Source organism: Pipistrellus hanaki (assembly GCF_964339955.1).
Source record: "Pipistrellus hanaki genome assembly, chromosome: 12".
Taxonomy (NCBI): Eukaryota; Metazoa; Chordata; class Mammalia; order Chiroptera; family Vespertilionidae; genus Pipistrellus; species Pipistrellus hanaki.
In genome coordinates this window covers 41,049,068-41,064,929 of record NC_140514.1, presented here as the reverse complement: position 1 = coordinate 41,064,929, position 15,862 = coordinate 41,049,068, and the positions used below count along the sequence as shown (strand labels likewise).

At 42.6% G+C, this 15,862-nt stretch overlaps 1 protein-coding gene and 1 long non-coding RNA gene across 11 annotated transcripts in view; both read right to left on the bottom strand.

Annotated features, from left to right (window-relative positions):
* Positions 1-15,862, bottom strand: part of LOC311631350 — a 741,950-nt gene that overhangs the window by 405,160 nt on the left and 320,928 nt on the right. The gene's annotated exons all lie outside the window — the stretch shown is intronic.
* Positions 2,144-11,032, bottom strand: POLE4 (DNA polymerase epsilon 4, accessory subunit). The gene is made up of 4 exons (XM_084901390.1): positions 10,591-11,032; positions 9,775-9,859; positions 9,070-9,111; positions 2,144-2,443 (listed from the first exon to the last, which is right to left on the bottom strand). Exons 1-4 carry the CDS (start codon positions 10,804-10,806, stop codon positions 2,430-2,432), a joined length of 357 nt encoding a protein of 118 aa, XP_084757516.1. The 5' UTR covers positions 10,807-11,032; the 3' UTR covers positions 2,144-2,429.

The window sequence follows — 15,862 nt, the reverse complement described above, 5'->3', positions numbered from 1 at the left end:
TGGTGTTCCTTTGTGTGTTTGAAAGAGCCCTGATTTCTTAGAGCTTCTGTTTCCATAGGCGAGCCACATTCGGAATAGGAAGGGCTGTAAGGCTCGGAGAGCACTACTGCAGGCTGACAATGGAATTGCCAAAAGCTATAGGAACCAGACCCACTGTGACTGAACAACTCAACACTACATGCCCAGCATGATAGTGAGGACTTTACTAGTGTTATTGTGACCTTCACAATGACTCTATGGAGTAGTGACTGTTATCACCAAGGCTTAGAAATGTTAGTGTGCACAGTCTCGCAGTTAAGAATTGCAAAGATGAGATGTTGTGCTATCAAAATGTATCTATCATCTGGCCATAATTAGAGGGCACATGATCCCCTAGCCAGAAACAGCGTTTCCTCCCTGACCTTGCAGCTAGAACTGGCAAGCAGGTGAAGTAGGAATCAATGGGATTGGAGCTGAAGTAATGAGTGCACCTTCTGAGTCCTCTCCAACTTCAGAGGCAAGACCCTGGTCCTACTCACACTTTCTTTCCCCTTTCTGTGAATTGGAACTGAACTTGGAGATCATTCAGCGTGTGTCTACGTTGTTCTGTCAAATACAGTAAAGACTAGACATCTGTGGCTATTTAAATTTAAATTAAGTATAATTTAAAAGTCAGTTCCTCAGTCACTGCTCCCCTGCCAACCCGATTGCCCCTAACTACCCTCCCGACACCTGATCACCCCTAAATGCCATCCCCTGCAGGCCTGGTCACCCCCAACTGCCCTCCCCTACAGGCCTGGTCCCCACCATCCCCAACTGCCCTCTCCTGCTGACCCAGTCACCCCTAACTGCCCTCCCTTGCCAGCCTCATTGCCCCTGTTTTCCCTTGCTGGTCTGGACCTCCCACCCCCAACTACCTTCTCCTGCAGGCCTGGGTCCCCCCCCTCCCCCCAACTGCCCTTCCCTGCAGGCTTGATCACCCCCAACTGCCCTCCCTTGCTGGCCATCTTGTGGCAACCATCTTTGACTACATGGGGGCAGCCATGTAGGGCAGCCATTATTTCAACACACAAGGGCAGCCATCTTGTGTGTTGAAATAATGGTCAATTTTCATATTGCTCTTATATTAGATAGGGTAGAGGCCTGGTGCATGCATGGGGGCCAGCTGGTTTGCCCTGAAGAGTGTCCTGGATCAGGGTGCAGGTTCCCGTGGGGCATGGGGCAGCCTGAGCAAGAGGCCTGTGGTGGTTTGCAGGCCAGCCACATACCCCGGCGACTCAAGCATAGGCCGGAAGCAGGGATCTGGGATTTATTTATCTTCTATAATTGAAATTTTGCTTCCTCCATCACTGGAGACAACCCAAGCCTTCTGCTTGCTCCAGTTCTGTGGCCACTGCCATCTTTGTTGGGTTAATTTGCACACTCACTCCTGATTGGCTGGTGGGCATGGCTTGTGAGTATAACAGAGGTGTGGTCAATCTGCATATTTTTTTATTAGATAGGATTAGCCTTTACCTAATACAGAAAACCAAGAATGTCATATCCAGGCAATTCAACGTAATAACCAGTGAGTGGTGGTGCTGTCTTTCTCACTCCCCCCATAGTTTCCACTGCCTAGAGACTGGACTTTCGTGTTTTGAGTATTGTACACTTAAAATGGCTTAAATGGTAAATTTTGTTATGGCTATTTTACAGTTAAAAAATAAAAATAAAGGAACTACTACTGATATATGGTATCACATAGATAAACCTTGAAAATATTTTCTACATAAAAGAAGCCAGGCACAAAATACCACATATTATGATTCCACTGAGATGAAAATGTTCTAGAATAGTGGTGACAGTTGTACGTATCTGTAAATACACTAAAAAAGTATTGAAATACATACTTTAAAATGGTATGTGAATTATATCTTAACAAAACTGTTAAAAATATGAATTCATTTTAAATCTAGCATCACATTTATTTGAACTTATGAAGACCTTAAGTGGTATGCAGCAAACTCTAGAACCAGATTCTGGTGACATGCTGGAAAAGAGCAAATAAATTAAAAGACTGAGATTTAGAACGGCTGGCAGGGACGACCAAGAAGGTCTGTGACTGGGCATGGCAACCCTCCAGTCAAGGTGAAAGAACAAAGGCAAGAACATGAAACACACTCACTTAAGGCTGATCAGAGACCTTTATTCTGGTCCCCGCATTCACTAAGCAACCAATACAAATCTTTGTGTCTGCCTCCAGCAGCAGCTGCTGCATCCAGACAGAAATGGAAGACACAGCCATGGAAGACCTTGTAGAGAAAAACTAGCAGGTTATTCTGGCTTAGGTAAAGTCAGAGCAGGAAAATGTATAGTGCGACTTTCCAAGGACTCTGTTCTTCAAAGCTGAGGCCTGCAGAGGGCTAACTGAAGGATGCAGGTGAAGGCTCACAAAAGCTCCAGCTCAGTAATCAATCCAAAGTACCTGAAAAGACAAAGAACAATGTGTCAAGCAAGATGCCTCAAGAGCTGGGTGAGCATAACAAACTGGGCTCATAATAATATACACTGGAATTTTATAAATATGGGGAAGGTTAAAGTGGAAGCTGCCCTGGTGCTGGCAGTTCTCTAAAACCAAAATACTTGTTTAGAAGAATAGCCATCCAAAAGATCCTCAGGGGAAAACAGGGTGGGCAGTGGGGAGTTAAGCACACTTGTCTGAAGAGTTAGAAGAGAGTTGGCAAAGCCCTAAGAAGTTATTGTGTTAGTTAGCGAGCACTTATGGAGACCATACAAGGGAAGATACAAAATACATGAGATAAAGCAGAGTTTACAATTTTTTGAGAAAGTTCCAGTTCAAGATGGGATATTGAGTTCCCGATTTCTGTTCTAGCCTCTCATACCTAAGATTCCATTCTAAAGGGGAAAAAAGCTTTAAAAAGACATAAATCACCTGGCGAGCATGGCTCAGTGGTTGAGCATTGACCTGTGAACCAGGAGGTCATGGTTTGATTCCTGGTCAGGAAACATGCCTGGGTTTTGGACTCAATCCGTAGTAGGGAGTGTGCATGAGGCAGCCAGTCAATGATTCTCTCGTCATTGATGTTTCTATCTCTCTCTCCCTCTCCCTTCCTCTCTGAAATCAATCAAAATATAATTATTAAAAAAGACATAAGTCCACAACAAAGAATTGAGGGGGTGGGATCTATCAACAGTTAAGAGATTTCAACAAAAAGTTGAGTATCAGAAATCTGACTTAAATATATTCATCAATAATGTGGAGGGAAAATGTGCCTAGAATAAATACAGAAAGAATGCAGCAGAGGCAGGAGCCCATCTGCCTCGCAGACCCATGGGGAGGCTGCAGACTCAGACCCCCGGAACGGTGGAGGCAGAAACAGCTGATTCCGTCTCCCCACAACCCTCCCTGAATGCAGCACTACCAGAAAACAAGACTGTAAGCCTAACTTGGCAGGAAAGTATCAGAGCTTTTAAAGGACCAAAGGAATAATCTGAAAAACTAGCCAGCTCCCCACAGTAATGTATTCTGGACTTTGGAGGATACCACAAAGGTCTGATAACATAACATCTCAAGAAAATTCCCAGGCAAAAGACACACACACACACATACACACAGTTTACAACGGCCTTCTTATTCCCTCATTTTACAATAGAATGAAAATTACCATGCATGTGAAGAAATCACACACAATGAGAGACCAAAGTTTACTTTAAAAAAAAAAAAAAAAAGTTGAGAATGCAAATTCCTGCTAATACCAACTGATAAACCTAATTAAAATATTTTTCTTTTTAAATCTAGGCTTTACCTAACCAATGGACACAGACAACAGGGGGGTTAGGGCATGAGAGGGGGTGTTGAGGAAGGGGGATAATAGGGGAATAAGTACACATATGTAACACCTTAATCAATAAAGAAATTTTAAAAAATGTTTTAATCTAGGCTTTAAAGAAGCTTCAAGAAAAGGCAAGAACACAAAGTAAATCCAGCCTTTAAAGCTGCTTTCGCCCTGAAGGCATTTGCCAATCCAAATCACAGAGCTAAGAAACTGCTATGATTTTGGCAGGCTCAGTGAACCAAGATTCAAGTCCCAGACACAAGTGGGAAGGTCTGATAACCTGAACCACCTCACCCCCCTGCCCACACACACACACACACACACACACACACACATTGTTTAACACTGGAGTCCCAAATGGTTAAACTCTCAAGTAAGGCAAAACCCGAATTAAATCAGCCCCCTCAGAGGCCTGCAGTCACGGTTCATATCACCACAGTGATCCAAGCATCCTCAAATCCTGAATTTGGATTAAGGAGATTCTGCACTGATAAATGCCCCTAGGTGCTTTGCAGAAGCACATGAAAATCTTTGGAGAAAGATATCATTATATAGGCTTCAAATTATCCAACAAATAATACTTCAAATCCAATGAACCATGTACTGATATAACCAGGCAGATAGAGAAAAAAGACCATGAGACTAACAGAAACAGCAGACAAAAAAAAGAAAAAGAAATTATTTCAAAAGGCTTGGGTAATAGATGGGACACAGACTATAAAACAATTGTGCTTATGTTTAAAGAAATAAAATGCAAGCTTCAAAATACCTGCAGAAAATACAAACAAACAGTGACAAAATACATTTTAAAAATAACCAAATACAATTTACAGAACTGAAACATATAAAAACTAAAACTTAAAAAAAAAAAAAGTTTAAAGGAGATAAGGTCACTGAAGAGAGAGCAAACTGCAAGGTCAGAAACATTACACAGAATACATCATGCAGAGGCAAAATTATGGCTGCATTTTAATATCTGTTTAATATTAAATTAAATATTAAATTTCTTGGAATCCCAAAGAAAAAGGAGATAAAGAAAACAAACCAGAGACAATATTAAACCAGAGACAATATTTCAACAGTTATTGACTAAGAATTCTCTAGGACAGATCCACAGGTTTAACTATTCCAGCATACCACATTAGAAATCTATGCCTAGATTCATTAAAGTGAAACTACAGAAATATCAAAGACACAGAGAACATCTCAAAAGCATACGGAAAAAAGAATAACAAGTAATTCTTCAATGGAAACCAAAAAAAGTAGAATGATAGCTTCAATATGTTAAAAGAAAAAGGCAGCTACCAGAAGACCCAATCTAAAGGAAATACTAAAGGATTTACTTCAGAAAAGAAGGAGAATGATCACAAATGGAAGATCAGAAATATAGAACAGAAAGAAGATATTAGTAAGTTTATCAATAAAATTTACATATCATTGACTGAATCATTGCTATGTGAACCAACAAAGACAAAACAAAAACCCTAACAATAACATGTGTGGCAGAAGAGGGACTTACAAATGAAATGGATTCTAGGATCCCATATTACTGAGACTGAGAGGAAAGGTACTAAACACTGAAAGCTTTCCCTTTGACATCAAGATGCTTGGCCCATGTGGTTCAGTTAGTTGAATGTTGTCCCATGCACCAAAAGGTCACCAGTTCAATTCCCAGTCAGGGCACATGTCCAATTTGTGGGCTCAATCCCCAGTAAGGGGTTTGCATGAGGCAGCAGATTGATGTTTCTCACATTAATGTTTCTCTCTCTCCCTCTCCCTTCTGCTCTCTTTAAAATCAATAAAAGCATATTTTTTTAAAAAGATGCTTGCTATCACTACTACTCAACACTAATTCAGATACTAGCCAGTGCTATATGGCAAGAAAAAATTTTAAAGATAAGAATTTTTAAAAACTTCTCAAAATTATCATTATTGGAAGATATTACTGTGTGATTAAGAAAAGCCAAAAGAATGAACAGATAAATCATTAGAATTAATAAGAGTTGAGTAAAAGACTAAGTGCAAAATTAACATATGAAATCAATTATATTTCTATATACTAGCAATGGTTTTTAAATGACATTTTTAGGAAGATACCACTAACAACAGCATTAAAAATGTTAAGTATTTATGGGAAAACACCAACAGTATATGTCAAAATTTCTTCAGGTAAAATAAACAACTTAATTTAAAAAAATTAAAGATCTAAATAAATGAAAAAATATACCAGGTTCATGGACTGGAAGATTCATTATTGTAAAGACATCATTTCTCCCCCAAAGTAATCTATAAACTCAATGTCATCCATATCAATATCCCTTTTTGTGAAATTTGGCATGCAGGTTCTAAAATGTACATGAAAATGCAAAGAATCAAAAATGGCCAGAACACTCAAAGAACAAGGTGGGAAGATTTGCTCTCTTGGATAAAGCTTCTATAATTGAGACAGAGTGGTACTGACATGGAAATAGACACACAGATCAATAAGAGAGAATAAAAAGCCCAGAAAAGGCCTTGATTGATAACAGAGATAAAACTATAGAGAAAATGATATGGACAAGCAGATAGCCAAACAAGAAGAGAAAAAAACTGGATGCCTACCTCAAGCTAATAGATAAAAAGTCAATTCTAGTTTTATGAAAGACTAGAGGCCTGTGCACAAGATTCGTGCACTGAGTGGGGGCCTCCCTCACAGTCTGGGACCCCCTCACAGTCCGGGACCCCTTAGGGGATGTCCGCCAGTCGGCAGTCAGGCATCGCTCTCAGTGGGACCCCTGGCCTGCAGAGGCGGAGAGGCTCCTGCCATTGCCACTGTGCTCATCAGTGTGAGCTGGGCTTCTGGCTGAACAGTGCTCTCCCTGTGGGAGTGCACTGACCACCGGGGGCAGCTCCTGCATTGAGCTCCTCCTGTCTTTTAATAAAAAAGACAATATATTCAAAAGAAAAATAGAGCAACCCCCCACAAAAATGAATATGCATATGGAAAAATGCTCAACGTCACTAGTAATGCGGGCAAATTAAAACCACAAGGCAATTTCATTACATTCCTACCAGACTGACAAAAATTAAAAACTCTGAGTGTCAGCCTGCAGACTTAAGGGTCCCCGAGTTCAACCCCCAGTGGAGGGTGAGGAGATAGCTGATCAATGATTCTCTCTCATCATTGATGTTTCTATCTCTCTCGCTCTCCCCCTCTCCCTTCTTCACTGAAATCAATAAAAATATATTTCTTAAAAAAAAGGAGGAAGGGATTTATGGGGCAGTATAGGCTAGCCCAGTGGTCAAAAACTCATTAGTCAACAGAGCCAAATATCAACAGTACTACAATTGAAATTTCTTTTGAGAGTCAAATTTTTAAACTTAAATTTCTTCTAAATAGACTCGCCCAGGGTGTGGTATTTTGTGGAAGAGCCACACTCAAGGGACCAAAGAGCCGAATGTGGCTCTTCAGCTGCAGTTTGCTGACCACAGGGTTAGCCAAATCTTCATTTATCTAGCAGGAATTAATAACATCTGCAGTTGATGAGTCAAGGAGGAAGCATATTATTTAGAAATATGAGTAAACCACCTGAAAGCCAAAAACAGAAGCAAAAGGGTGAGAGGCAACAGCTGCATTTCACTATAGCTATTAGATAGTTAATTTTTGTTGTTGTTGTTGTTAATCCTCACCTGAGGATATTTCTCCACTGATTTTTAGAAAAAGTAGAAGGGAGAGGGAAAGACAGAGAGAAACACTGATGTGAGAGAGACACATCGACGTGACTGCCTCCTGGACGCACCCTGACCAGGACCAGGGAACCTGCAACCAAAGTACACGCCTTTGACCAGAATTGAATCCAGGACCCTTCAGTCCAAGGGCCAACGCTCTATCCACTGACCCAAACCAGCTAGGGCACTATTTGATTTTTAAGCATGAATATATATTGCCTTGATTTAAAAAAGAAAAAGGTAATTTTCTACGTAGAACATACACTTCTAAGGAAATAAGAACATTTATTTTAACGGTACAAAATAATATAGTATTGACTAAATCCATAGAGGCTAAAATGGTCAAAATTCTGATATATTAATGTAATATAACAGAGGATTCAATTACAGAGATTATTCTATTGGAATTGAAAATGAAGACATCTAGTACTCAATAAATGGCATTTATCAATATTAAAAACCCAAGCTAAGGTGCCTCATTAGCACAGTTGGTAGCACATCTTTCTCATAAAAGTCCAAGCTAAGCACTATGCCATGGAAGAGGGTAGGATGGAAAACTGCATTAAGATCTCTCCACTTCCATTCCCAGCATGCTCCAATTAACTTATTATCCAAAGGGCACTGGTGTTATATCTTTAAAATGCAAATCTAAAGAGCTGGTAATTAAAAATGAGCAGGTAAAGTAGGGGCCCAACTTCACAAGAAGTTGCCTGCTTTAGGTAGGTAGCTAAGAAGTTATTTTTAAGAATAATGAGTACATGAACAGAGAGGCTTAAAAAATGCTATAAATTAAGAAGATACTTGAAGCTGGTCATGGGAATTTGTCTTTAAAGACATTTAAAAGAACATCTCAAAAGGACCAGGAGCCTCTATTGATATAAAAATGCAAAAGAAAGGTGTAAATATAATGAAATAAATATATCAAGAAAAGATGTTGGATGGTAATTAGGCTTGCAGGAGGTAATGAGAATACCTTGGTATAGTGAAGTCAGAAATAGTTCTGAAAGAAGGTAGCTGAAATGAGATATTTCAAATATTTGCTATTTTAATTACAAGATTTAGTTAGTAAACCTGGGTCTAAAATTCCTAAGAAGAAACAGATATTGGTAAGTATGGAATTTCTTAAGGCAGCAAAATAATCCCTTAACACAGATTGTTGGGGAAAAAAAAGGAAGAAGTACCCTTTAAATGTTGGCAGTTGTTTCTGGTTTCTAGGATTAAGAGGGGAAAGATTTATACCTAGGGCAAGATCAAAGTGGGAATTAAACTTCAGGATCCACCTACCTCCACTTCTATCTAAATTTCTCTCCCATTTCTTTATGATTAGCAATCCTCAGATAGAAGTTCTAATTCCCCAAGGGAACTGAAATTTCTAAATCGCACCAGATTTATCAAATTAGTTGTTGCTATCTATAGGAAGTATAGATAGAATTATCCCTACACAAACAAAGAAGAACCATGAATCCATTTTATATAGGGTTTTGAACTCAGATCATTAGCACGGAAGAGACAGCTAGAAATAATTACTCATTGGCAGAGAACTTACCTTCCAGAAAAGCAAACTCATCCACAGCTTCTATTGCATTATCTGAAACACAAGGTAAAGGAACACTTGATTACCTCTGGTCATTTGGACATCAGCCCCCACGAAAAGCATAACCCATACACTGAAGGAGGCAAGAGGCTTTATGCAAACCAGGGTATTTATAAAATTTGTCCCTTGGCTAACTTGAAATCCATTTCTACTCCACCACCAAATCTTACCTATCAGCACTCTCTCTACAAGAGTAAGAAAGGCCTGGGAAAATACTGTTCAGTAAAGGGAACCTCTTTGCTCTGAGTGTCATCAGAGAAAAGTTTAGCAAGATAGCAGGGAAAGTGAAAATACGATATGTGAAAGCGTGGCATATGTATGATGGCTACCACCTAGAAAGAAAACTCAGAAATCAAATCCCCAGTTTCTAGGGGGGAAAAGAAATACCAAGCCTGGCACAACACGGCAGAAAACATAAAGAGGTGTAGTCAGCTTTGGCAACAGCTAGACTCCTCTCATTCTCTGTCCCAGCATCACACCAGCCACCCAAAGCATAGAGACTCTAAGCGTAGGGCTTTCTGGCACGATGGCAGCCCAACAGAAATCATAGACAGAGACCCTTTGGCGCCCCTCATTTTACAGTGGTGCCTTTGTAACCCCAAAGAGGAAAAGCTTCGCCCAGCCTCCTCTGCAGCAGATACCACAGTGACACTCTACCCAAATCTCTCCTCTGGAGGGTTTTCCTCTTTCCTTGTTGAGCACAGCAGTAGGCATCTTTTGCAATGGTCTCCACAAACAGTTCCTGTGAAGCAAACGAGAGAGGTGTACAGTTAAGCCCTCACTTAATATCCTGAGACCTCAGGCAAAACGCCATATAACCAAACCATTTCTACCTTAGACTAAGTGACATAAACAACAGTTCAGCTCCTATGGCAACTCATCCACATTACATGGAAAGGATGTGGATGAACCGATACGAAGCTATCTGAGGACCTGCTGTATTCGTGGGCACTGGCACAGTTTTTGAGAGCTTCTATTTGTGAGTAGGGGGAGGGTGGAAAGGGGGGCTAGGATGCTTGGGGAGGTCCTCAGGGAAGCTCAAGGTTGCCCTGGACTTCATGAAGGTGTATCCCCCTATCCCTTTCCCCTTTAGCCCATGACACGTCTCTCCTCCCTCATTTGTAAATCCACCCCATTCATTCACTAGAGACTCCTACAAGGTCTGTGGTAGACACTGGAGATGCAAATTAAAGTGGTTGTCCAAGCACTCAGGATGAGGCAGGTGTAACGAAAGACTACTACGTACACGCCCCTTTTATCATCTTTCCTTCCAGCACTCTCAGCTCCCAACGCGGCCCCAGCACCTCCCACTTCCGGCACTTCCGGACACCCCGTTCGACCCTCCAGCTCCTCCACTTCCTCCATCCCAACGCGGGCCCACGCCGCCGCTGACCACGCCCCACGCTGTCGCTAAGCCACGCCCCTAGCCACACCCCCACCCGCGTCCCAGGGTCCCTCGCGCTCCCGCCGCACCGCGGCTCGTGCCAGAATGAAGACGGCCTCCTGTCCCGCGAGCGTCACATCAGGGTCCGCTTTGACCAAGGCCTTCACTCGCGCCAGGGGCAGTCTCGAGAGACGAGCCCCGGACGCATTCGTTGGAGCTTGCGGCTGCGGGGCCGCTGCCTCCCCACCGGACCCCTCCTCTTCGCGGGGCGCCCCGCTTCCTGCAGCTGCCGCCGCCGCCGCCATCCGGCCCGTAGCGTGCAGCGCGCGGCCCCCGCCTGTGCGCGCGCAGGCGGCGCCAGTCCCTTTCCCGTGCGCGCCGGAGGCCACGCCCTCTGTGGGCGCGTGGCCCCGCCCCTCGCGCCTCCCCGCGCAGACCCGCGCTCATGGGCATCCGGCGGGGTGTGTGGTGCCTTAATGTATAATAGGTCCTGCTGCTTCTCGCTGCCACTGGACTGGAGTGGCCTTTTCGGTTCCGGGTGACCCTCCGGTGCGGTCCGGCCTAGTTGAGCCCGGGCACCGCCCCTTGGCTGGTGAATATTGTAGTTGGGGCCGGAACAAGGGCTCAAATCAGGAGAAACCCAGCCCCAGCCCGATGGAGTCTTGGTCAGGTCAATGCAGTTTGATACCCTAGGCTGCAAAGGGCAAGTGCCCCGAGGGCGGCCCGGACTCCCCAGAAGGCCCAGCCTGCCAGGGAGCGAAATGTGGACCAGCTTCAGAGAGAATTAGATGCTCTTGCGGTAGGGGTAGGACTTGGACAGGCGGAAATGGAAGAAGTTCAGTCCGGACAGAAACCACAAGAAAAAAGTATACAAGCTGGAAAACATGACGTGGCGATCACAAGACATCCACGTTTATTCCGTCATGACTAACAGCACAGCATTGCTTTACAAACTTTGTTCGAAGGATCCCTTTTTACTCTCAACATGTATTGACAACCCCAAAGAGTAAGAGGTTATATTGATATTGTTAGAAATTAAAACAAAGTTAAAATAGCTAATACTTGTTAACATAAATAACATTTTTATGATAAGTAATTTTTTAAAATAAGAAAACTTTAAGATTTCATAGATAACTAGATTCTTCTGCTTCTGTATGTTAATATCACTTTTCATGTAGATCTGGAAAGCAGTCCATCTTCTTGAAGGGATGAGAATGAAAACAGCAAATAACCTCTTCATATTTGTAACTATTTTCTCTCTTTTCTGCATCCAGTGCAGCTAGAGAGAAGGTCCAATTCCTGAGTAGAGGCTGCTGGGGATTGAGAAATAAAAGAGACAAGACACAGAGATAGAAAAGCTGGGGCCGGGTGGACTGCTGCCTTCTTCTGATGGAGAGACAGTGACCCAGAGCCAATGCAGCCTATTCATTTTATACCCCCAAATACCAGGAAGTTTCACCAAAAGGTCAAGACAACAAAGGAGATTATTTGCATTCTTGAGTAGGCCCTGAGCATTCCTGGTGCTAGTCTGGATTTAGATATCAAAACCCACTTCCCCACACCAGGGGCTGAAATGAAGGTCAAGCTGACAACACCCTTGCCCTTTTGGCAAGGTGTGTTCCCAGGGCGTGGCTTTGCCGGTGCCACTGGGTTCAGCTGACAATAATTAAAGAATGCTCATGTGCCTTCCTAGGGGGCCCTCTACACATATTATTAATGAAATTCAACCTTAACTGTTCCTTTTAGTATCTTTCTAGAGATACCATCAAGCTTCCTCCCAAAGCCCTAGCAACAGCCAGGCCAAACCATATCAGACTAGTCTCCACAGCTAGAGTTTGTGCAGATGGACTGTCCTTGCCCAGCAGGTGAACTTTTAATGTTAAAGGGCCTCATACTCCACCCTCCAATCATGCTAACTAGCCATTTTCTACATGGCTAGGAAGAGGCATGAAGCCTGACTGCCCTGCATAGGAAAACCAAAGACTCAGAAAGACTCTACCCAATCATCTCCTCTAAACCGACCCCTTCCTCTCCACCATGAACGTCACTAATAGCTTGCTGGTGAGGAGACTGATTTGAGCTTTGCCTCTGGTCTCCTTGTATAGTTGCCTCAAAATGAATCCTCTTTGTACCGAAACCAGTTTGGCTCAGTGGATAGAGCATCGGTCTGAGGACTGAAAGGTCCCAGGTTCAATTTCGGTCAAGGGCATGTACATTGGTTGTGGGCACATCCCTGGTGGGGTGTGCAGGAGGCAGCTGGTCGATGTTTCTAGCTCTCTATCCCTATCCTTCCTCTCTGTAAAAAAATCAATAAAATATATATTTTTTTAATGAATCAAAACCACTGCCTTTTCAGTTATGCAGTGCGCAATGAACCCACTTACCAGGATTGGTTACATTAAGAAAATGGTTTTGTCCCTGGCCAGGTGGCTCAGTTGGTTGGAGCATCGTCCTGTACACCAAAGTGTTGTGGGTTTGATTCTTAGTCCGTGACATACTTAGGTTACAGGATTAGGAGGCAACCAATGTTTCTCTTTGACATTGATGTTTCTCCCTCTCTTTCTCCCTTCCTCTCTCTCAAGTCCTCCAGTAAGTATTTAAAAAAAGAAAATAGTTTTTACTTCATGGACCCCCAAAAATGATCCTCAGAACACACCCCCAGTGGTCCCCACACCACACTTTGAAATGTGCTGGCATAAAAAAAGAGTTAGTATTTACAATTACAGGTTTCTCCTAAGGCAGTGTTTCCCAAACTTCTCTCATGATGAGAATCACCTGGTAGAGTTGTTAAATGCAGATTCCTGAATCCCAACTAAGAGCTTAGAGCACTAGTTAAGTATTCAATTTTACCTATATGTTCCCAAAAATTCTAGTTTAGCACTTTAGTTGGGATTCAGGAATCTGTATTTTAACAACTCCACCAGCTGATTCTCATCATGAGAGAAGTTTGAGAAACACTGTCCTAAGGCAATTCTGTTTTAATAGCTCTCATTTTTTTAAGCACTTACTATGTACATGGTCCAAAGTGTTTTACATTTATGTGTGTGGTGTTGACTTACATTATTTAATAACATCCTTTTTGAAGTAGGTAATATTTTAATCTTGTTTTACAGTTGAGAACATTGAGACAGATGGTTAATTCACTGAGGAATAGCGTGAAGAAATAAAGTGGAGTCACTATAGTCAAGTTGTTAAATTTCGAAAATCAAATGGGTTCACGTGTGAGGAAACAATTACATTCTTGTTTTAACTAACCTGGGAACTTAAACTTTTGAATTTTGCAGTCCTGTATCAATGCCCGGATATACTTCAAACCTCCAGGTAACCTTCTGATTACCACCCTGAAGGACTAAGGAAAGAATATTCATGCACCCAGTCTTCCTAATATCCATTATCTAAACTGTCTGACATCCGTTACCCAGACCACCAATCATCTTCTAGAAAATTACCATCTTGGAACATCCAGAGGCTAAGACTGCAGGATGGATTCTTCTCAAGAATGTACTTTTACTCTTAGCTTTTCTTTTTGCTTCAGAACACTCTGGATGGTGCCTAATTGTGTTTACGGTTTGCAAACCCGAAGGCCCTTGAATAAATCTTTATCATTTGTTTCTAGCCAAAGCCTCCTGATTTTATTAAGCTTGGTTGACATCACCCACAGGGTAATGTGTTGCAGCCAAGATGAGGTTGAATTGGATAACGTCTGATATCACTCTCCATTCCAAATGATGTGCACACTGCTGACTAGAGTGGCTGAGAGGCTCCACTGTGGCAGAGCAAGAGGTTTGGCCAAGATTACAATCCTCAGAAGCAGGGGTCGGAGCCACTGAAAATTCCACTTCAGCCTCCTTTAGGACCTCAGTCCTGAGTCCACCTTCAGATTTCTCCTGTGGATACTCCTGCACCTAGAAAGCTCCACACAGTGTATAAAAGCATGGTCAGGTTCTTGTGTCACCTTGCAGTAGGACACTTCATGGAGAGTATTTCAAAGTAAATAAGTACTAATGGCAGTGTTACGCAAAGTGCTGAGGTCCCAGAAAACCTCAGTGTATAATTTGTGGGTTCCAAAGTAATAACCCGGAGGGCTGGCTGTGAGAGACATGGATTTATTAGGACTTATGTGTGCACTGGTGGCAGCCAGCCAGTGAAATTTACCACCGTGCCAGCTGCCACTGGTGCAGTCGTCCCGCTAAGTCCCATCGGCCTGTGGACAGGACGCACCAGGGGCTGCTGGCCAGTGCTTCTGTTTTGCTGCCACCCACGCAAGGTTTTATGGAGTGCAGAAAACAGAGAAAAACAGGGTATGCAGGAAGATGCAAATACTAGTTGTTTACAATCCAGGCTCACATCTAGAAGTAGTTTCTCTTTGACCTTTCTTCGACCAAGTTGCTGGTCAGGTTCCCAAGGTCTCACAGTCTGCTTACCGTACAGATGGTCTTCACTTTATTTCGCAGAGGGTGGGATGGGGAGTTGGAGCAAGGGAAGGGACCGGTGTTTCTGTTTACTATACAGGAGACATAAATTCTAAGTCAAACCGGTTTGGCTCAGTGGATAGAGCGTCGGACTGCGGACTGAAAGGTCCCGGGTTCGATTCCGGTCAAGGGCATGTACCTTGGTTGCAGGCACATCCCCAGTAGGGGGTGTGCAGGAGGCAGCTGGTTGATGTTTCTCTCTCATCGATGTTTCTAACTATCCCTCTCTCTTCCTCTCTATAAAAATCAATAAAAAATATTTTTAAAAAAAAAATTCTGAGTTAACAGTACAGGTTGACGACTGTGTGGGCAGGATTCACGAAGACCGCCTGAAGGTTCTAAGTCAAACTGGCTTTTAAAGAGCTCTCCCGTTAACCTCCCCTTCTTCCCAGTTTTCTCTTATTTATTTATATTTTCCCTACCTTTCTTCCCTTTCCCTCTCTTCCCCTCTTCCTTTTCCCCACAATTTTTTCCTCGTCACATGAATATTTTATCACTTGGCCTAGCCCCATACTCCTTTCCCCAGTTTTACTATGACTAGCAGAAAGAGGTTTATATAGGCCACACAGGACTTCCTGACTATGAGCATTGAAAGGCACTAAATCGTGTTAAAGGGGGGAATTATCTTTTACTGTCTTTCAGTTTCAGTGGCAAAAGAACAGAGGAAGTAGAGGAAAGTCAAAAAAGCCACACACAAAACAAGTTTGCATATCAATCTATATTGGCTGAAAGGCTAAAATTATCTTTTAAAGGCTTCAGGAAGAAAATGAAAAAAAAGAAAAGAAACGTCATGTGAACATTTTATGTAATGAATGAATGGTTCAAGACAACTTATCGTCTACTCTCCTAGGGTAAGAGTTCTATCCAGGAGATGTGCACTCAAAGGAAA

Coding starts and splice junctions, on each gene's coding strand:
- POLE4 (XM_084901390.1), bottom strand. CDS start 10,806: ATGGCGGCGGCGGCGGCAGCTGCAGGAAGCGGGGCGCCCCGCGAAGAG. Junction 9,860..10,590: donor TCATTCTGGCACGAGCCGCG/GTGCGGCGGGAG, acceptor TTTGCTTCACAG/GAACTGTTTGTGGAGACCAT. Junction 9,112..9,774: donor CCTCCAGAGGAGAGATTTGG/GTAGAGTGTCAC, acceptor CTTGTGTTTCAG/ATAATGCAATAGAAGCTGTG.